Source organism: Pogona vitticeps, chromosome 3 (genome assembly GCF_051106095.1).
Source record: "Pogona vitticeps strain Pit_001003342236 chromosome 3, PviZW2.1, whole genome shotgun sequence".
Taxonomy (NCBI): Eukaryota; Metazoa; Chordata; class Lepidosauria; order Squamata; family Agamidae; genus Pogona; species Pogona vitticeps.
In genome coordinates this window covers 116,137,990-116,161,164 of record NC_135785.1, presented here as the reverse complement: position 1 = coordinate 116,161,164, position 23,175 = coordinate 116,137,990, and the positions used below count along the sequence as shown (strand labels likewise).

General features: G+C 37.8%; 1 protein-coding gene across 5 annotated transcripts in view; it reads right to left on the bottom strand.

Annotated features, from left to right (window-relative positions):
* The window catches only part of GBF1 (golgi brefeldin A resistant guanine nucleotide exchange factor 1), a 128,637-nt gene that overhangs the window by 64,393 nt on the left and 41,069 nt on the right, over positions 1-23,175 (bottom strand). For all 5 annotated transcript variants that reach the window (XM_078391146.1, XM_078391145.1, XM_020791157.3 and 2 more), the window contains exons 4-8: positions 7,076-7,207; positions 3,220-3,338; positions 2,253-2,361; positions 1,786-1,846; positions 681-735 (exon numbers count right to left, since the gene is read on the bottom strand). In XM_078391146.1, the coding sequence (XP_078247272.1) occupies positions 681-735; positions 1,786-1,846; positions 2,253-2,361; positions 3,220-3,338; positions 7,076-7,207 (476 nt within the window). The remainder of the gene's footprint in view (positions 1-680; positions 736-1,785; positions 1,847-2,252; positions 2,362-3,219; positions 3,339-7,075; positions 7,208-23,175) is intronic.

Below are 23,175 nucleotides of genomic sequence, written 5' to 3'. Positions count from 1 at the left end.
AACCACAGTAAAAACGTAAAACAAAAAATGAAAGGAAAAAACAACACAGGATGCTTACCTATAATAAGCATATCAAGGGTACATTTGCTCTATCTACTTTTCCAGTCTAGACAACCACACAAAGATGAGAAAGGAAGTGGAAAAGAGCAGCACTGCTCCTACATTTTGACCACAACTTACTTGAGAAATAGGAAAATCTGAGGTGAGGAGGGAGCAGAAAAAAGGCACAGAAGCTCCACAGACACTGTGGGATTCACAGGCATTTTGTGTCCCAGAGGACACCAACCAAAGACTCCAGGTTTCAAGTACGTTTTCTTGGAGAGAGAAGATAATTGCTAGCTAAAAATTTCTGAGTTAGTTCTGCACAGGAACTAACCCAACATGTTCAGCGCACAAAGAAATTTTATGACTAGAAGGAGGCAACATTTGTAAGGACCAGGAGTCACTTCCCTAAAAGCTCCAGGGTAAATAAACCAGTTAATTCATCCAAAGATCAAGATTCTGTACCCAGATTCACTCCGTGCACGGGATTCAGAGCTGGGCCTTTGGAATGTTTGTGAATTTGGCTCAGTGTCAACAAAAAGCATTTGTTGAGGAAACTATTATTTTTCCCAGAGTAGAGAGGCTATTTAAAGTACTTTGAAGAAAGAAGGCAACAGAGGAGTGATTAACATTCTTACCTTCTTTATGTTAGTCCCCACATAGCTTTTAGGCTCTTCTTTAAACTGAGGTAATCTGGAACAATTTGAGCAGACAAAATTATTATTGACTGGGAATAAAGGATACTTGTTTCTTATCAGACAGGAATGGTAATGGAAATGCAACTCTGAAGCCTTCATCTCTGTTTGTGGTTCTCCTCTTCTGATTAAAAGTTGCAAAGCAATAATCAGAAACATCAGCCTGGAAGTTCATATATAGTTGCTAAAATTCAGGGTTTTTACTAGAACCAGCATTTTTATAAAATCGCAGGTTGAGTAAGATAATTTGACTGGATGGTAGATGGACTCAGAGAAGCATATGCTCTCATCTGTAGAAAATTACTGCTTCCTTCATACAGATGTTGTGACAATCAGAGGCATGCAACTCAGTATTGGGGGTGTTTGTTTTTATTTTTAGACCAACTCTCAGAATTCCTCAAACACAATTCTGGGAGTTCCTGCCCACAGAGACATGTACAGACACGTAGATTTCACTCACCTGGAACAGGAGCTATCTTCCAGGTTTCTAGGCCTTACTTTATGTACAAAAATTTAAACTGCCTCAGTGATTCCTGGGAGGTCTAAGTCTTTATGATAGGTGTATTCTTGCTGCTCATTGGACTCTATATAGAGTACTCCAAAGAAATCCCTTAGACGAGCCAAGTCAAAATAAGTATTCAAAACAAGAAGCACTATGCAATTTGTTTACAGTATATCCAAACCTTTTTATTTCCTGGTGATAATAAAGTCTCTTTTTTTTTTGAACCAGTCCAAATGATTTAGGCAAATGATTGCAATTTATCTCTTTTCTATTAATCTATTTTGGGTTCCATGTGTGGCTCACTTTAACACAACACTGTGTTCTTGGTTGCTCTGGGTTTGTGACACAAATGCTAAAACACTATAACCACCTATGGAGAATACCCATTCTGGCAATGCTATAAGCTTTGCAAGGCTCTGATAATGCTCAGGCTGGATGACTTTCTAGGGTACATGCACACATACACGTACACAACTGGAAGTGTGGGATCTTCCTGCCCTTGAAGGACCATCTGAGCAGTGCTGAGACAAACACAAGGAGGTTTACCTTGTGAAGAGCAGCTGCACCATGTCGACCAAAGTGTGCTCTGCAGATTTTCTCAATAACTCTGAAGGCAAAAACAAATAACACAGGTGTCATTACTCGGTGTGATATTATCTAGAGGCTTCCCTGTGTAGACTCCCCTCCAAGTGTTGTTTACAAAGGATTACTGGAAATTTATTAAAACCAGTTCCAGCCTCAGCTGTGCAGCAAAATGTTCAAAGGTACACTAAGTGGCACTACAGAGCTAAAAGTGGGTGGTGGGAAGGGAGAGAGGCAGGAACAACTGAGCAGAAGATAACATGCAAAATCATTTTTTTAAAAAAAGCTGCAGAAACTTAGCTGTATACATTTAGCATAGTTTATTCTTGTTTAGATACCTGCTTAAACCCCACATAGGTTTCCTATTATTCCAGGAAAACATTGCCCATTTGTGCAAGCTGAAGCTTTGCTTTCTTGCTGTGAAAACCTACCACTAAGCCTCATCTCAAAGCATATACGGAAGCAAGACTGCATGATTTCACACACTGACTCATTGGTGAGATGAGCTCCAACAGGAGTGAGGAGGAGAGTCCTCAGGACCTAAAGGAAAAATAAATCAACATAGGGTGATACATCCTAATGCCATTCCAATGCTAGGTCAAACAGGGCACTCATGTGAAACAACAGATAAACAACTTCAGTTGTCTAGAGGGGCGGGGTAAAAATCGAATAAATAAATAAATAAAATAAATAAATAATAGGAAAATGCTTCTCTATGCCATCACAACAATTGCTCTCATTTGAGTAAAAAACATTTTGCTGTGTAATATGAATGTTTCTGTCTCATGTCCCATCCCTAATGCATTAGGAAGGTTTGGTTATTGCAGATCAAAGATCCCTACTAAAAATAATTTATTTATTTTTTATTTAAAATATTTTTACCCCATTCTGCTCCTTGAAAAGACCCACGGTGGCTTACAACAATGAAAGACAATATTTAAAGTTGAAAACAATTAGTATACAACAGTGGTTAACATCATTAAAAGACATTATTTAAAAATTATAAACAATAAATAAAGAAGCATCTTACACCATTAATAGGAAATATCAAAGAAAAGATCAATAAATATACAAAAAGATTTTTAAAAATCCACTCTGAGAAATGGAAAACACAACTAGTACTAAAAATCCAATCAAAGCAGTAATGCATAGCAATTCATCTAAAAATCACACACAGGTAGCTGGTTACTAAGGGAAGGCTTGCCTGAAGAGAAAGGTCTTTGCCTGCCTGCAGAAGTATACCCAAGATCACTGGAGAAGCTGTTAGTGCAGGTACACAAGCAATATGTTAAAAAACAAATCTGAATTCTAAAGCTACACTGAAGTCGCAAGCCTGATTACTAAATCAATCTTTACGGAACGTATTATGCCAGAAGCAAAGCATACAGCACTGCATACCTGTAAGATCTTCATCAGGACAACCTCATCACTTGCCGGATCTGTTCCCACAAATCGGGCATGTGTGACAGCATCTGCCATGTTCTCCATTCCTTCAGCTGTGCCCTCATGGCTAGAATCTGTGTACCAGACAAGGCATTTTGGTAAGGGCAAGCCAGAGGATACTTGAGTCTAGACTGAACTCACTACTGTTATTTCTATATTTTCTTGACCCTTTCCTGGGCATCAGACATAAGACAGTACTACTAGAATCACATTTCAACTTACCCACAAATGTTTCCTTCATTGCATATCTATCATAAAAAGCTGATTAGACCAGAGGCAAAGACACCAATCACTTTGCACATGCTCCACCTGTCAACTGTGTTTCTGTGCTAAACAGGAGGTAAAGTCTCATTCTGTTCAGCACATAACCAAGTACAGTGATGCCTCACAAGACGAATGTCTTGCGCAACAAAAAACTCACAAGACAAAAGCATTTTGCAATTTTTTGGTGACTCGCAAGACAATTTTTTCTATGGCCGTGCTTCGCAAGACGAATAGGAACGCATTAATTAAATTTCAATGCATTCCTATGGGAAACTGCACTTTGCAAGATTAAATTTTCTCAATAGGAAACGACTCGTGGAACAAATTATTTTTGTCTTGCAAGGCATCACTATATGATGGCAAAAGAGTTGTGGCTTGCTCTGTTCTCTCCTTGTCATCTTTTTATGCCACGTATGCAAAAGTTTCATTTACTGCACATATATAAGGAAACACAACATGTACAAGCAGAGTATGAAGAGTTTCTTCTGTCCACCTAAGCTCTCTTGGCTTTTGTACTACACATATAGGAGTTATTTATCACCTTTATATATAGTAAGCAAACACAGTGAGATGGAGGACAAGATACAAAGTTATCTATAATTCTATTGGCAGCCTGCTTAGTTTTTGGATTAAGCCCATTGAGTCAGAATGATTATGAACTGCCAGAGGAAATCTTAAGCACTCCATCCATTCCTCAGGAGCCCAATTAAGTTATACACTGGATGGGAACAATGCCGAGTACTCTTGTCTATACTCAATACTGAAATTCAGCTGGGGAAGACAGCTGAGAGCTCAGTTCCACTTCTAGCTGCCTACTCATTCAGCTGAGTAAAATTTCTAGTTACCAAGACAAGACATAATTAACAAAAAACTGTTCTATGAGAGGAATCCCTCAGAATCCAGAGAATGTCCATTATCATTTAAAGAATTGTGTATTTCAACCTTTCCTACAGAGTACACTACAAAATTTAACAGCCAAGTCTAATATCTATTAGTACAGAGTTGGACGAATTGTAGCACACAGTGCAAAATGCATGCAGGCTTAGCATTATCCTAGCAGTCCCCTCAAAAATTTTAAAACAAGTAGCCGTGTTAGTCTGTGCTAGCAAGTCAGGCAAAAACAAAACAAAAATAAGTAGACTTCTCCAAAACAGCTCACATTAAACTATAGCAATTACTCATTAAGATGCCACAATGTTTCTGTCTTCTTTATTACTCTTTTTTTTTGTTTTTGTTTTTTTGCCTGACTCAAAATTTTATTTTATTTTTTTAAAACTTAACTCAGAAAGTCTCCTCCAAGCCTCTAGTTTCCATGGAGGACAATTTCAAAATCTTGCTCCCAAGCTGTTTTTGATTGGGGAAAGGTCTTCTAGAAGTCATTCTCAGTTCTGAAAAAAGTTCTCTTTGTGGCCTGGAACACCTCAGGAGCAATTGCAAACATGGTGAAAGGGAGCACAGAAATGAGGGCAGGTGCAGCCCTGCTGCCTTCGGAGTTAGCTCTCAAGCCTCTGGAAGTTGCCTATCCCTACATTAGTGATATCAATTCTCCCTACATACTATTATCTTATTCTCTTCAATCAGATTTGCTCAGCTAGTGAATAAGCTCTTTTTGACCTCTTTTCCAGAAAGACAGGATGAATTTTATACTGATTTATCAACAAGTATTTAAATCCTGGTAAGGCCTCCGACAATAAACAAGAAAGTACATGAAAAAGTGTCTACCATGAGCAAGCAAGATTTTTTTTAAGTCTTAGAGAGAATTTATGCATTTGAGATACTATATTAATGTTTGAATATTTCTGTAAGTATGCAAAAATTAATACTATGATACTTCATATTTAATACTTCGTTTATACTGCCGTTTAAAAATTTTTGTCATATTGTAATCTTGTTAGATTGTTGTTTTATGTGTTGGAAGCCGCCTAGAGTGGTTGTTTGACTAGATAAGCAGGATATTAAATAAATAAATAAATAAACAAACAAACAAACGAATGAATGAATGAATACTATTAACTATTAACAGCGGAAGCACTAGATTGGTTGCTTGCTTCTTCTTTAGTCTGCCCCTTTATGATTGCTATGTGTCTGCTTAGCTTAACTAAGAAAAAAATGCTAGAGATATTTTGTACTAAACATGAAAACCACAACACAAAAAGCATGCCTCTTGTCTCAGTTCTGTGGTGAAGACAAGACCTCTCAAAGGAAGTTCTGGGAATCCTTTACTGTTTCAATGCTGTAAAAGCAGCTTGTCTTCACCAAAGGCAAGAATAAATTTCTTCACACCCTGTGTATCAACTAGAATGGCTCCCAATGCAGCCACTCTGCCAAACATCTCTGCTAGCTAGCAGTTGGCATAGCCTTAGTTCTTTAATTCCCTCTCCAGAGGTGTATATTAACAGTTTGGGACCTCATTGCTTGTCAGAGTGCCTCTTTTTGATATTGTCTGCCCATTCTACCTTCTCCAGTCAAGTGATGATGCTGCGGTTTGCCACCTCAAGGAAGGCCCAGAAATCTATGACGAGGAATCTGGCCTTCTCAGTGGTGGCTGCCATGTTATGGAATGAATTGCCAACAGAGGGAGGCCAAGCCCATTCCCACCTAGCATTCGGAAAGCCAGTCAAACCCATATTTTCAGAGAAGCTTTTCTGGGTACTCTCTCTGCATAATTGCCTATTATGTTGTTCGTTTGTTTTATTGCTGCTGCTGCTGTTGGGGTTTCTTTTTGGAGGGGTGGTGATTTCTTGGTTGGGGGTTGATGTTTTTATATTTTTATCTGTGTAAGCCACCCAAAGTAGTGGCATGCCGCTAGATGGGTGAGGTAAAATTTAAATAAAGAAAGGAAGGAATGCAAACTTCCAAACAAAGTACAGCAGCTCTGAGCCTCCTAGTCTTGGAAAGTCCTATCTGGATAACACCTGATAACTCTTTTTGAATTTAAGCTCAGGCCATTCCATTTAAATAGACAGAAAGGCAGAACACATCTCCGCAAAAAGCTTTAAAGAAGTTGCCTTAAATAATGGATCGGGTTGCAGAACCATTGCTAAAATAAAGTGTCCCCTCCAGAATCCTTTCTGGCTGAAGCAATTATTGTAAGAAAAACATCTTAAAATTATACTTTGAAGGAATCTTGCAATGACTTTGGATGGAACAGCTACTTAAACCCCTAGGAATTTTATGTAGATTACAAGTACAAAATCAAACCAATGTTGATTGGGCAAATGTGAAGTAATACACCAGCCCATTCATTTGTCTTCTGGAACCTTTCTGCCCACTGACAGTCTCACTTCATTTAAATTTAAATGGTCAGAATATCAAACTACCTAAATCCTTTGATATTTGATTATCTGACCGTCTATGGCAGCACATCATAGGCTTTCAAAATGAAAAGTAGTAGAGCCCTGTGCCCTGCTTCTAAAATAATGTATTGACTATAAACTTCCAATGATCTTGGATAATGCATCTCTTATCAAAGCAATATTCTTCTCAAGGTTAACTTTTAGTTGATAAGAACATTAAGAACATAAAAATAATTATTCTACAACCATACCTATTAGTGCATATGAAAGGAATTTATTTACTGATGTCAGGGCCAATCCAGTGATGGGGCCTGTAGTATCTTCTGATCGGATAACTTCCAGAAAAGGACGAAGGAAGACAATAGGCTCAACTGCTGAAAGTTCTAGAATAAAACACAGAATCAGAGAATCATGAATGATTATGTTCCTGCAAGGGCTAACCAAAGAGCTCTTCCATTGATGAAAGAGCACTGTCCACTTATCTCAGGTTTAAGTTGTGAAGACCCAAGTTGTACCAGTGGTAGCTTTTATTGATTGGCTTATATAACATTTCAAAAAAACAAAAGAATTATTCAGAGAAATTTAAGACGACAAGCAAATTAAATGCATATCAGAACATAAAAGGAAGGACAGGCTGCTCACCTACAACTGTAATTCTTCATTTTGGCCTCTATAGGTTCTACATTTGTGCAGTCTTGCCCAGAACATTCTAGAGCTGAGCTTTTTTGATTGAGTTCCCATTTAACTCTGCATGCTCAAATGTGGTTTTCCTATTTCCAGCCATTTCTTAACATCACTATAGTGGGCACATACTGATGTGAATACTCATGTAAGGTAAAGGTTCCCCTTGACAATTTGTCCAGTCATGTCTGACTCTAGGCCGCGGTGCTCATCCCTGTTTCCAAGTCACAGAGCCAGTGTTTGTCCGAAGACAGTTTCCGTGGTCATGTGGCCAGCACGACTAGACACGGACCACTGTTACCTTCCCACTGTGATATGGTATCTATTTATCTACTCGCATTTGCATGCTTTCAAACTGCTAGGTTGGCAGGAGCTGGGACAAGTGATGGGAGCTCACTCCATCACGTGGATTTGATCTTACGATCTTGCTGGTCTTCCAACCTTGCAGCACAGAGGCTTCTGCAGTTTAACCAAATACTCAGGTAAAAGCACTTATAAGAGATAAGAAAGGTGAATTGTGGGCATGCACAAATGAACAGTTGAGGAACTATGGACAAGTAAAACCAAACCGTTCATGGTATTTCTGTATTCTACATACCACTAATGAACATGCTAGAAGTTACCAGTTGCACAGCAGGTGTGTAAGAAGAGAAGAATGCCAATGGTTGCTTCACACCATGCTGTGACATCCAACCTGTGTTATACGAACCTAGATGACTGAGATCAGATGGTCATTCTGAGAAAATCTGAGATTATACTCCATGAAGAAATACCACTACAGGAAGTGGGGCTTTGTCATAGCAAGATTGGTCGGATTTCAGGAGGCTCCTGAAATTGACCAAGACCACTCGTTTGCGACTCCTCCAAACTTGGGGGGGGGGAGGACTTTTACTAGAAGTGAAAGTCTGAAGCAACAGAATCTGACTGAGAAGGGAGGAGGCCCGGAAGATTCCTGGATTCACTTCTCTTTGAAGTCACAATCTGGAAGCAGAATTGAATGTGCACCATATTTGGCACAGAGATGTGAATGCCCCAAGACAGACAGCGGAAAAGTACAGAAGGATTTTGGAAAAATAATCTTGACCAAACTTGAAGTGGCTTGTTTTACATATGGAATTGTTAAGGACCTAAACAATGAAGAGACTGGGTGTAATCTGCCAAAGTGACTAGACCTATATCTGGCAAGACCATGGAACACGCCCTGCCCCTTCATCTGAGGCTTGGCTCAGAGAAACAGAAAGAAATGAGGAGGAAGGGGGACGGAGAAAAAACAACTTTGTTTCTATTGCGACAATGAAACTCATTCTTGCAGGCCAATATAACTATAAACTGTTATATTTAACGGATTGCACCAGATGAAAATAGAGATGTATCAGCTATTTGAACAAATTAAAAATGTGGGGACACAAATGGAATTTACAGTGAAGGCGGAGAAACTGCTTAAGGGAATCAATTTTTTAAAACCACAAACAGAGACAGACAATTTTATTCTTAAACCCCAGAAGGTTCTAGAAGAAAAATGCGAAGATACAATGCAGCAGAGAGCCAATTTGTTAATCCCCCTTATGGAGATGTCAACAGCGGAAGTACAGCAAATGACAAAGTTTTGAACTTTAATATGAAAGAGAGAATAATCGAGATGATAGGACACCTGCTGTGGGAGATGAAACAAAGGAGACAATACCTGGAGTAGATGAAGCTCTTGAGAATGGATGCATGGTCCATAAGATGGAAAATGAAAGATGACATGATAGAGGGGTACAAAATATTGGTTAGAATATGGAAATAGCGCAGTGCAGATAAACGTTAAATCTAAGAAGGCATTTTATGGTGAAAGAATATATGATAACATAAACACAAATTAATGGTTATAACTTTGATTTAGAACAATAGAGCAATTTAGAACAATAGATATAAAATGGCAGAATAATATTAAACCTATTAAACTAGTAAAAAAGATTAAAAAAAGAGAAAGTCCAAGAAAATAGAAAATTAGTAATGATAAATACTATGGAAAAGTGTTATAATGTTTTCTTTCTCTTTGCATGATTTCCATTTTTAATACAATTGTATAAGCAAATGTGAGAGCTGGACCATATATGGAAGTGAGAGCTGGACCATAAAGAAGGCTGACCGCCGAAGAATTGATGCTTTTGAATTGTGGTGCTGGAGGAGACTCTTGAGAGTCCCCTGGACTGCAAAGAGAACAAACCTATCCATTCTGAAGGAAATCAACCCTAAGTGCTCACTGGAAGGACAGATCCTGAAGCTGAGGCTCCAATACTTTGGCCATCTCATGAGAAGAGAAGACTCCCTGGAAAAGATCCTGATGTTGGGAAAATGTGAGGGCAAGAGGAGAAGGGGACGACAGAGGATGAGATGGTTGGACAGTGTCATCAAAGCTACCAATATGAATTTGACCCAACTCCGGGAGGCAGTGGAAGACAGGAGGGCCTGGCGTGCTCTGGTCCATGGTGTCACAAAGAGTCGGACACGACTTAATGACTAAACAACAACAACAATAAGCAGATGTAAGAATACCGTACTTTTCACTCTCTGGAAATTTACCCTTTCTTACCTTTCCCTCCCTCTTATCTGCACGCCTATTTGTACCATAACGCCTATCCCTATGAAAATTAGTAAAAATATACAGGTATTTTAAAAAAAGAAAGAAATATCACCACAGTTAAAAAACTGTCTTCATTGGATGAATATACATTGTATATTCTTACAATGAAGACAGTCATGGGAGACTAAAGCATTCATAACTCAGCCTCATACTAATACACTTCTCCCTTCAACAACACTGAGATTAGGGGTGCTGGATCAAAATACATGTATAATTTTATGCCCCCCCCAAAAAATAACTATAAAGTATAAACAGTTAATTCACACCAACACATACAGACCTCTCCTAACCCATACCAGCCCTCTTAGCATGCCCCAGCACCCTCCATGGTCATTTTGTGAAGTCACTATGCCAGAGGAGGGGGCCGGCTGTGCTGGTACCATTGGACCGGGGGGGGGGGGGGAGCACTACTCTGCTAGCAACAGGAGTCTCAGTAAGTCCAAGACCCACTTTTCTCAAGCCACTTTCTGGAGACAAACAGCAGCACAGTACTTGTTTGTTTGTTTTTGAAATATCTATCTATCCATTGCAAATATATATATATATCCATGGGACACCAGACAATCTGTCCATAATCATGCTGCTGAGACACATGCAATTCAAGGATAAAGTGTAGTGATCCATAAAAACAACCATTGAAAAGATACAGATATACTTTTCTTGGTTTTACTATATTATAGCAAACAAAAAGCTTTCTGGGAGTTATGATACAAAGCCAAGGTAAAATATAATGCTGTAGTGTGCCTTATGTCCATTGAGTTCAAGGAATCCTCAGTTGGTGAAGCAAGATCTGGGAGGAATGTTGGAAAAATTATGGCCTTTCTGTTATGGACACAATTTTCATTCAGTAGATTATATTTCGTCATGGTACAACCTTCTTTCTAAAGAAGGCAAATGTAAGGAAAGTCTTGAGAGGGAAAAGAGATCACCACCAGGAAAACACCTTTGAGGGTCAACAAGCTGAAGGAACTGAAAAACAGCTTGGACATCCAATTTTATTAGGAGTACTGACAAAATTAATGATGTGAGGTTTATACCTTCCCCCACATAAACAACACATTTAAATAAAGGATGTGTCACTTTTGAGAAACTGGGGAATGAGAAGTAGCTATAGCTGCCAAGGAAAACAGAAGGGAAGCACAGATAAACCAATGAAAGAAAAAACATCGCTAACAGTTGAGCAGAGCAAGAGCAGATCCAGTTCCTTTGCTAAAGCATACCTGAAGAACAATACTTATGTAGCTGATAAATAAATAGTGTTTGAAGCACTATCTGGTGGGCCAGATAGGCGGGGTATAAATAAATAAATAAATAAATAAATAAATAAATAAATAAATAAATAAATAAATAAATAAATAAATAAATAAATAAATAAATAAATAAATAAATAAATAAATAAATAAATAAATAAATAAATAAATAAATAAAACTATACATAGGCAATTCCACAGCAGCATTTCAGCCCTTCTAAAAATCTGGGACACCAGACAAATTCTCCACTTTGCTCCATGTGTCAAGACAAAGCAAAGTGCCTCAGCAAAACAACAGCTCTTTTTATAAAAGCCATATCATTTCCCCACATACAAGGCTGACAACCATATCAGGGTTGGATTTCAAGAACATATCTACCCTACCTAACCTGAAAATAAGCCCTAATATGATTTTTCAGGATCCTCATAGTATAAGCCCTACCCCAAAAATAAGCCCTAGTTAAGTGAAACCCTGCCCTCTTCCATTGTGCAGCAACCAGATGATATGATTGTATTTGAATAAATGTAGATGGTTGTACATGAAAAAAAACATCCCCTGAAAATAAGCCCTAATGCTTTTTTTCAAGCAAAAATTAATATAACACCCTGTCTTGTTTTTCTCAGCAAAGGTGCTGCTTATATACCGCCTCATAGTGCTTCAAACACTCTCTGGGCGGTTTACAAGTGAATTATGCAAGCTACACATCCCCCCCCCCCGGAAGGACAGAAGGCTGAGTCAACCTTGAGCCAGCTACCTGGGATTGAACCCCAGGTCGTGAACACAGTTTTGGCTGCAGTACAGCAGTTTAACCACTGTGCCACGAGCCTCTTGGACAAACACGGTGGTCACAGAAGCATTAAACCTTGTCTCTGTAGCTGCAACTGTGGAAGGATTTTCATTAGGCACATGGCTGAGAAGCAAAGAATTAAACTTATTCCCATGAACTGTGGTGCCAATGAAAACCGTCCTTTCTGAGCACTTAATATTATTTTTCAGTCTGTCTGGTTCCTAATGATCAATTTAGTGCTTATTCTTCAACTAGCAAGTGCTTGAGCTAGACCACATTTGCAGCATTTTACAACTGTAAAATTCTATAACTCTGTGATCTGAAGAAACTACAGTCATTTGTATTTCACAACTCAGTACAACTAAAACTCACAAGTCATCAAAACAGGCAATGTTTTGCATCTAGACAGCAAAATGTTTTTGTTGCCTAGATGCAACTCTGATGTTAGAAAAATCCAAATACAGAGAAGTGATTGTGAATGCTTCTGTTTAAGAAGCTGTAAAAATAAATGTTGAAAAGAGTATGAAAATCTGGGTAGTGTCACTCAGATTTATCTTAATAATCAATATACAGCATTCTAAAAAATTTACACAACGCATAAAGAGAACTCAGGAGAAGGAAGAGTTAATTCTGCATCAGAGGTGCATTTCCTTAAAAGTTTAAAAACATGCTGCAGCCCTGAGCTAATTTCACACCAGTTCAGCAGGAAACAACTGGCTGCCAGAGACGCAGAGAAAAGGCAGCCACTTTGCACAGTTGCTTCACCTGCTGGGTTCTATCAGTAAAGTAATGACACATTCCATGGAATGGCAAACTTTTTAACAGTATTCTATGCATTTAAGACAACAAGAGATGCAGCCATGCAAATAGCTTTATCAGAAAAGACATACTTGGAGTATTGTTTTAAAATGTCAAGCTGGGATACAAATCCTACCATCTTACAAAGTAAAAATACTGATCTGGGTGAAAAAGTGAATCTAAAAGGGACAAAAGGGAATATTATGTTTTTCACTCCTTTCTGCCAGAGGCAGTTCAGGAAGCATCCAGCTTCAACACAGAAGGTACAGATACCGTCTCCCCAGGAACCTGGGATGCAAAGGGCTGAGACAGTAAATAAGAGGCCTCAATAAAACAGTCTTCTGGCAGATCCTACCAGCAAATTCATGTCCTATAAATTATCTTGGTATTTTAGTTCCACTTTGAACAATGATAGCCAAACTACAGGCAATCACAACTTCTACGACCAGTGATGTGTTAAGTGGATCTTGAAAAAAACAGGGAAAGATAATGCCACCATTCAATAGAGGGATCCATCTACACAGCTTGCTATATGGATTCCCTCACAAAATACCCAGTTCCCTAGCTAAAATGCTTTGTATGATAGCCAGTGTGGAGTAATGGACAGACTAGCATCCAGGAGACCTGGATCCAAATCTCCACTCAGCCATGGAGACTCACTTGGGGGTGTGGAGGTGGTATAACCACTCCTTAAATATCTCACTTACCTTGAAAGTCCTATTAGAGCTGCTGTTAAGTCAGTTTTAACTTGTCAGCACATAACAGCAATACTCTGAATTGAGTAACTTACAATGAGAACATTTTCTATAAATCTAGAGAAATGACTTTTTTCTACTCGACCAATCATTACTGATGTACTTCCCCTATATGATGAAAAGTATTCCTTGGAACAGAAGTATTATTGCTGATCTATATTTCCAATATAGATTCAGATAAAATTGTTTATAGCTTGCTCCCCACTCCATAAAAAACACTGTGCTGTAAACACACTTTTGTTATCCTGTGAATGGGCTCCCCTGCAACCCCAAATTTTCCTGCCATCTTTAGATCTATTCCACTGTAACAGATGCCTTCAAAGCAGAACCTTGAAGGACTCCTTCCATAGAGATACTTTCTCTTGCAGCTTCATACCAAAATATATGCACAGCAACATACAACTCTTTTTTTTTTAATTTGGAAATTCCTTATGATGCTGATACATGAAGTAGCTTCTCAACAGGAAATAGTCACACTACCACGAATACATGATAGAGAATTTCCCCCATATTAAGATGATCCCTCTACAGAATAATTTAAAGGCATCTGAAATGTCATTTTTTTAAAATCCTTTTTTAAAACTAAGTGAACAGTTTGAACAATTGTTAAAATTAATTACGTGCTTTTCTGGCCATATACATCAGAGATTAAAGAGAACATCCTGCCTCAAATTAAAGTCCTACAGTACTTCTGTCAATACCTAGAAGGATACATCTTAAACGAGGTTATAAAATTGTAATATGTGATAAAATGGCATGCACGTTTAAAGTCAGGGGTCAGATTTTATCCAGGGGAACAAAAAACAATGTAAGAAGTCTAACTGCAAATTAACAAAAAAAATTGAAACAGGTCACACAAATATCAAAAAACTATAACTTTGTGCATGTCATAACTGAAAACATTCAACAACACAAAGTAAATTGTCCAAATTATTTGTGAGTTCACAAGTTGATACAGTGATTTTACAGAATTATAAATTCATCTAATGAAGAGATCTAGCTGGCAAATATTTCAATTATCTCCAACATATACAACCAGTATTATAAACACAATGAAAACCAAGTTTCGTATGAGAAGGAACATCATTGTGCCGGCAAACGCATCAAGAAAAATCTGTAAATATCAAGAATGCAAATACTTTCAAATGAAGTATTAAGTAAACTAATGCAGATTAATTGTGAGCCACTTTATCTCTCACTTTAAATAATTGCAATCTATAACTGAAGTAGAAAAGGGCATATTTGTTTTCCTTGGATTTTTACTACAATTTTTTTATTTTATCATTTTAATTCACTAGCAAACAATAAGGTTGGTTCCCCTTGCAGACACATATGAAACTCCTATATGTTAACAGTATTTAACAAAGGAACAGAAACAAAAATTCTGATGTAAACATTTATTGATTGTCAACCCCACCAAGTTGTATTGTGTTACATGACTGCAGTATTAAAGAGATTAATATTAATCTTGGCTGTTTCAGGTCAAAGAGCAGTTCCTGCTCCATTCAACAAGAGCCAGAGGGCAGTACGGGAAAACCTAAACAAGAGCAAGATGAATGAGTTCCAAATGAAGCCTGTACATATTTGCTCACTGACCAGCAAATCAGCTCATACCACTACAGTACTACACTCCAAATATTTTGGGCAGCTGAGGACAGCATAACTAATGCTCATTCACTATTGTTTTTGCTCTTACCAAGTGGCACTGAGAACCCTGAAGAGCAAAGTGCAGCTGGTTTTTCCAGCTTCCCAAGAGAGAGCAAACCTCATAAATCACGACCATTTCAAAGGATTTGCTAGTGCAGGCAACTCATACAATGAACGATCTACTCATGGGAAGCTACAGTTGCTTACTTCAACACTACAAAATATTAACACAACAGGAGATACTTGCCCAAGTTCATGTGGTAAAGCTTAAACAGTTCCGCAAGATGGCAGGAGATAATGCTATTGTCAAAACTACCAAGAAGTTTTAAAAAACAGTTCTACTTAGTTTTGTAATAATATTGCAAAATGATATGTGTGTGGCCTTTGCTTTGCTGATTGCTAACAATTCTTCTGCTAAGCTCTATTAAAATAATCATTTTGTCTCCAGAGATTATTCACATTTGATTTTATCTGGGACCTAGTTGTTTGTCTTTCTGGCAGTCCAGGGTATCCACAGAGCTCTCTTCATACACCATATTTCAATCAAATCCTGCATTTTTAACTCTCTCCAGCTTCTCATTTGACTAAAAGAGAAGGTAGGCAGGTCAGAGGACTAAAGAATCTAAAAGAGGTGCCATCCTTAACAGACAACTTTTTATTTGCAGGTTTTCAACAAAGAAAAAGAAGACCAATGCTAATCCAAATACATCCTAGCACTGCCTCCTCCTGTTACACCACCACATTAGAATGGAGAAAGGCGGTCACTCTCTGCTACTGTATTACTTGTGTAATACAGAATTCAGTGCAAAACTGTACACTGTCTGCCTCCAAAACCATCTGAAACAAAGGGAAAATAAAAGGCACACTCCACTAGCACCACATCTCAGAGCTGGGAGAAGACTGAGCCCTCTCTTCAAACCAGGTTATAGATTAGGACATGGTTTATAGACAGTGACACTGACTCCCATTGCTGCACTGTTTTTGACTGATCTGATTTCATTGCTAGTGGAGTGTATCTTCTCCACAATGTCCATACAGCAGATAAAACGTTCCCTTATTTCTCCAAGTAAAGGTATTAGGTGGGAATGATAAAACTCTATCCCAAACCAATATTGTCCTCAAGAGGTACTCCTCCCTCCAACAGTGAAATAATTGTAAAAAGATGGGGTTAAAAGCAATAAATTATTTCCCCTCTTAATCCAAATACTTTTTCCCCTATAAATTTGTTTGGGAAGGTGAATAATATTGGGACAGGAACAGATGAGGGGAAAAGATTTAAACCTCATTTCTTTTTTGTAGTTTTCTCAATTCAGATCAGGGTCTCACGCTTATTTGTGAGTTCTAAACAAAAAGGCTATGCCTTTTAATGTGTCGCTGTCAGGATTTAAGCAGACACAAAGGTATGAAGGAGGAGGATTAACTCTCCTATGCATCCACAGTTCTATTAATCACTAGGAATAAAGAAATTATCTGATTCTTAATGTATTGTTAGATTATTCCTCTTGCGCCTATTCGCTCCTTTTCTTAAACTGACAGATTCTGTCATACTAATATAAATCCCCTACAAGTATGAATTTATTTTAAGGTATAGAAGTTCTTTCCAATGTATCTTAAGCTGAAGCTTAGAAGAATTGTTGGAAAAAGAGATAGAAAACTGAGAAATTCCCCCAGCCCTCTACTGTGCTGCAGGATGAAATTTCTGAGGTCCAGCTGCTGAGTAATGGGCCCACGAAGACATTCACCTGGACTCAAATATATTCATCGCTTTTCTTTCAGCAATGGAAAAAAGAATCTGGGAAAAGACAAACTAGTTTCAGGGGACATGAACCATCTCCAACCCTACTTTCAGTTTCTCTCTTCCTCTCCCACCCCCATGTTAAGACTGTTAGGAGCACTTTTTCCTTTGCAAAAGTGAGAGATCTTAAGGAGAGGGAGGGTCTTAATAAATACTGCCTTGATGTTTGACCCTCACAATCCCTATTCCAAAACATTATAAACTGAGGAGCTTGAACAGGTCAATTACCCTTCCTCTCTTCACATGTTTTCAGCTTCCATTAGCAAACACAAGAATGCGCATGCCTCACTTGGCCATTTTTACTTTTTCTCCCTCCCTATTTTTAATTTTAAATAAGCATTTATTCCTATGCCTGAGGAGCCCCTTGAGCATGCAGCCATCACTACCTTGATAATAGGGTGGCCCCATTTTGCTGTCCAGATGATGACTGGATGCACCAAATTCATTATTAGATACATTAATAATTTATTATTACTAAAAAGTACAGTTTCATAACAAACTATTGTGGCAGATCCTTGGGTCCTAAGAGAAAGAGAAGCCTTGTAACACAGTTTAGGATTCAGAAGGATACTGTGATGAGTCAGAGAAAGAGAGTTAACATCAGTTGGCTCCCTGCCCAGGAAACATAATAGGAGACATTAGTTAGGGAAATGGCAGTTTTAAAGCTCTGATGGCCCTTTTGGTATCTGATAAAGGAACTCCTATAAAATCTCACTCCGCTAAATTTATATATATTCCTTATATATAAATTCCTTCCTTTTATATATATATTTATATATATATATATAAATGTGTGTGTGTGTGTGTGTGTGTGTGTGTGTGTGTAAAGGATCAAATGGTTCCTCCTAGCTGTCTGTATCAATAACTCTCTTCACCATCTCTGTGTAGTTTTAGTGCTGTCTTCCTCTTTTGCTGTCTAACAAATGTTAAAAATTGTTGCTTTGGGTCCCTTGTTGGGAGAAATGCTGCATATTAACAACAACAACAGCAACAGCAACAACAACAGGTAACTGAAGAAACGCATAGCCAGAGGTTTGTGGGATATCCTACAGCTAAGGCAAATACTTCCTCAGAGATTGCCATGGCTTTGAAGAAGTTAGCCCGTAAATGCAAGCAACTTGTATGAGAGGGTCAGGCAGCCATAGATAAAATCAAATTGTAATTTCTTTATGTAATGTAAATTATACATCATTACCCTCCTTGTTGTTTGTCTTATCCATAACTATGTACTTTCGGTAGATCCCATTTATTATCCATTCATTCATTCATTCATTCATTCATTCATTTAAGAAACCCAGTGAAGATAAAAACTTGCAAGTCAGGAAAAAGCAAGAAATATGGTTACTGGGACATGAAGTGTAGACAGTGAAAACAGTGATGCAAGCCTGCATAACTATGAATCTGATACAACACAGTGTCTATATGGAAAGCAAGAATTCTTGGGAAAGGAGTGTAGTGGATGGACTGTCCTCAAAGAAAGTTTAATTAAAGTATCCTGGCATATATAAGTGCTTGGGATCCTTATTTCACACATAGGTAAAGAGGTATAATCAAAGGCACTACACCACAATGGAATGTGCAAACAGACTGCTGGCCATAGCTGAAATCCGGATATCTTGGTTCAGGGCTGCATCCAAGAGTATTCCAAAACTATGCAAGTTTTCAAAGGCAATATAGCCCCATATAGTGCAGTATGAAACCTTATATCCTGATTTGCCCTTTGATTGACAAGAACATCTATCTTTACTAAATTAATCTTAAATTTCTTTACCTTCAATGCAATCCATAAATGATGGCAGATACCGATACATAGTGATCAAAACGTATTACCCTGACAATTGTATATCTTTACTGAATCTATCACCACACAAGACAGGCCATTAAAACAGAAAGAGAAAGGGAAATAGAAGAAACATTCAAACATGTTCAGAATATGGCTTATTAACTTCAGATTTTATAACTTCCTTGGGGCTAATATGAAAGTAAAATGTATATATAATCCACTCTCAACACTATGTACTATAAAAACTGATCTTAAAAATTCAAACAATAAAACATATACAAGGCCACTAGATATAAAACATGGCAAGCTTAAATGTGGCAAACTAAGCAATTTAAAATTGCAGTAATGATGACGATGGTGATGATGATGATGACGAGCTCTACAGCAGAGTGCAGTCCAATACAATCATCCCTTTCCTGGAAGACTCTAGCAATATGGTTACAAGAGATGCAGAAAGTAAGAGTTGGCAGAAATAATTCCCCACTTTGAACATAAATGAATTTTAGGATTTTAGCCCAAATATATCAGAAAAGATTACATCATCATTATGATCATCTTAGAACTACAAACTTAGAAGGAATCCTATGGATCACTGAATTCAGCATGTCAAGGAGGCACAATGGGAACTCAAACTCCCATCTTCTGTCTCTGCAGTCAGATATGTAAACAACTGAGCAATTTTAACCAAGCAACATTATCTACTTATCTTAGAATTCATGACCCATAATATATCATACTCAGAACAGCAAACATTTCTCCCAGATTCATCACCACCTTTAAAAAATATTGCATATAAAGCTTGTTAAAATCCATCTTTCTTGAACTGGATTTAGGTGATGTTTGCCTGATAAGTGCAGCAAATTTGTCACTGAGAGATTCCCCACAAGAGCAGTTTTTAACCTCTCCAAAATTTTATCGAAGGTCAATTTGCATGCTATGTTCTGTTTTCGCTTCTCCAGACCACAGCAAAACTTTCTGTTTGTATGATTAATACAATTTACAATCTAGCATAATACCATATGAAGCTACATAAAAAATTTGGTAACTCAGAATAGTGTGCACTATTAAACACACAAATTTTCCATAAAACCAGGAAAGTCTGCACTGCAATCCTATATGCACTTATTTGGGAGGAAGTCCTACTGAAAACAATAGTACATTTTTCAGAGTAAATGCATGCAGGATGGCATGGTTAGTAGTCCAGCTCTAAAAGAATTGAAATGATGTGGATACTCCCAGTTCAATATATCAACAAAATCAACAAGTATCACTGTTTCACAATTTTCCTTTCTTTGTTCATGTCAGAAGCACCACAGTACATTTAATATCACATAATTGTTGTCCGATAACACAAAACAATAAAAGCATCTGGGACAGCTATTGTCAAGTCTTTCATAGTGAATGCTGAGGGACATGGACTACATTGACACAGGTGTGGCGCTACCTGTTCTTTTCTGTACTGTACGCATAAAATAATGTGTCAGTTCAAAACACACACACCCATTTTCTTAATTTCATTTTGACTTTACCAACTTCACTCTGTAGCCTCTTAAGTGACTTCCAAGTGACCTCTGTGTGACTAGAGAATAGACTTTCCCCAGGTTGCATCCATTTTAAGAAGTGAGTACTTATTTCTTGCCACTCCTGGAATTTCCTATTAGTCCTTCAGGATTTACTGATGTTCTCAAAAAGCTTTTCCTTAATTTTTAATCTGGGAGGGGTGGGATGGTAGCCAAATAGTGGATGCATATTTGATGTAAATGTTTTGAGTCTTTAACTACTAGCTGCTGGATCTCTCTGTATGTCACTGGGCAAATTACTTGCATCAATAGAGGTTGGCTTCAGGCAGGCAATAATAATTCTACAGCTTTCATTGAGTGCTAGGTCTACCTGTTTTGCATGGATTGAATTAACTAAACCACATTGGGCTGGTATATTAACCTGTGGAGTAGTGGGGGGGGGAGCACGGCTGTAGTTTGTGGTTTTGTGCTCCAACTGGTTCTAAATAGCTTTCAAAGAATATCTTACCTTGTGGAGATACTCTGCTTTGCATTTGGCACTCCTCCTTACAGATTGACAGTAGCACATAGGTATTTGGAGCAAAGCAATGATCTGGTTAAAATACCCTTCCAGATAATCGAGGTGCCAGCTTGTTTCTCAGATGGAAGGCACATACTTGAATTTTATTAGGTTTGGGTTTAAATTTGTATCATAATATGTGTCAAGGTCTTCTAATGTGTTTAGTAAAATTATAGTGTCTTGAAAAAGTGGCTGATCATTGGTGCAGATGCTAAACAAAACAAGAGAAGGAGCCTCTTGGAAGAATGAGAACACATAAAGGCATCCCCTGGGCAATGACAACACCTGCAAGCTGATCCTTCCACTGCAGAAGCACGAATATGAGGTGGTACAAACCGCTTTCCTATAACATGCAAAACATATTGTAGAAAAGTCCCTGTTAAGGGTGTTCGGGGTGGAAGAGGAAACAGTCACAGTAGTTTTACCTCAGGAAGTGAAAAAAATAAACATTTAGATGCTTGTGTACTTTATAAATATAGGATATAAAGAAAAAACATTTCTTTGCACAGACCAAAATTTACCTTCCCATAAAGCACTTTGGAGATGAAGCAGTTTTACATGCTGCTGTGTCCACAGTCCATTCTGTGCACACAAGGTCAGTCACATCCAGCAGGATTGCATCAGACTCCTGGAATGCTGAAGTCCACATATTTGCCATTCAGCATGAAAACTGCTTTTCGAGTTCAATCAGCTATAAATGTTGCTTTGTTTTAATTTTCCACTGAACTTCCTGGAACCTATTATCAGACAGCCAGAGATGTATATTTAGCAATGGCAACATGGCCTTTTCACCATTGCTCCACTGCTAATGTCACCTCCAATAAACAGAAACATACAACCCACCCAACAAAAGACACTCAAACTCTGACAGCTGTTTACAGCCAATACTTCAAAGCTGAGGGAGAGTATGTCTAATTCTCCATTTTGTTTTCTGTAATCCTCAAGAACATGAAGCAAAGCCTCCAGGCCTCACATACTTCCAAAATTCACATGCCTAAAAATAATTCCTCTGCACATGTTAAATTATCTACATTACAAAGGTTCTCTCCCCAGCTCTCACTCTTGCTTGAAAAGTTGTTTTCATTCAGTAGAAACATTCAGGGATTAAGCAGGCATTTCAACAAATGCCTGCCTTCACGGCAGGTATTCTGCTTCAACTCAGAAGAAGGAATATAAGAATAACAAAATAATTGCTACACACACAGTAAATGACAAATTAAGAATTAATAACCTTTTCCTTCTGCATATTTTAAAAAATGTGAATGAAATACCTAATAAATAAGTGAATATTTAGAAGCAGGATTTACAGAGTAAGAGTAACAGATCGCTAATGTGGGTGAATGCAGAGAGAAGACACAGGGACCAAAAAAAATCCAATCTCACAAGAAAATTAAAGACAATTCTCCAGAAACATGGAGGACCCTGATATTTTGGCATGAAATCTCTTCTCTGTAAATGTGAATGTTATCACTAAAAGTTGCTTCTGTCATTTTTGCGATTTGCCATCAAGTTGCTTCCAACTTACAGCACCCTTATGAATGAGACACATCCAAAAGATTTAATCATTCAAGGCCCTGCTAAGCTCTCCCAAATTCAAGGCAGTGACTTCCTTTACTGAGTCAATCCAGCTCATATTTGTCTTTTTCTTTTCCTGCTGCCTTCACGTTTTACAAGAATTATTGTTTTTTCTGGTGAATCTTTACTTCTTATGACATATTCAAAGTATGACAGCCTCAGTTTCAGCATTATTTATTCTAGAAAACGTTTACAATTGACTTGATCTGGAATCCACTAGTCGGTCTTTCTGGCTGTCCGTGGTATCCTTACAGCTATTCTCAAGCACATATATCAAATGAATAATTTTTTTCTGTCAGCTTTTGTCACAGTCCAGCTTTTATATTTGTTCATAATAATGGTAAATAGTATGTAAATGATCTTCACCTTGGTCACCCATGGCACATCTTTACACTTGGGAACTTGAGGATCATCTCTAGTTCCTTCCTAACTGCCCTTCTGAAGTTCAGCCTTCTTCTGATTTTTGGCTGCAGAACTTCTCTGGATTAAAATGATTAACAATTTTCATTCTTTATAGTCAAAATTTATTTATTTTAGTTATATAAAATATATTTACCCTGCCTTTTCTTTG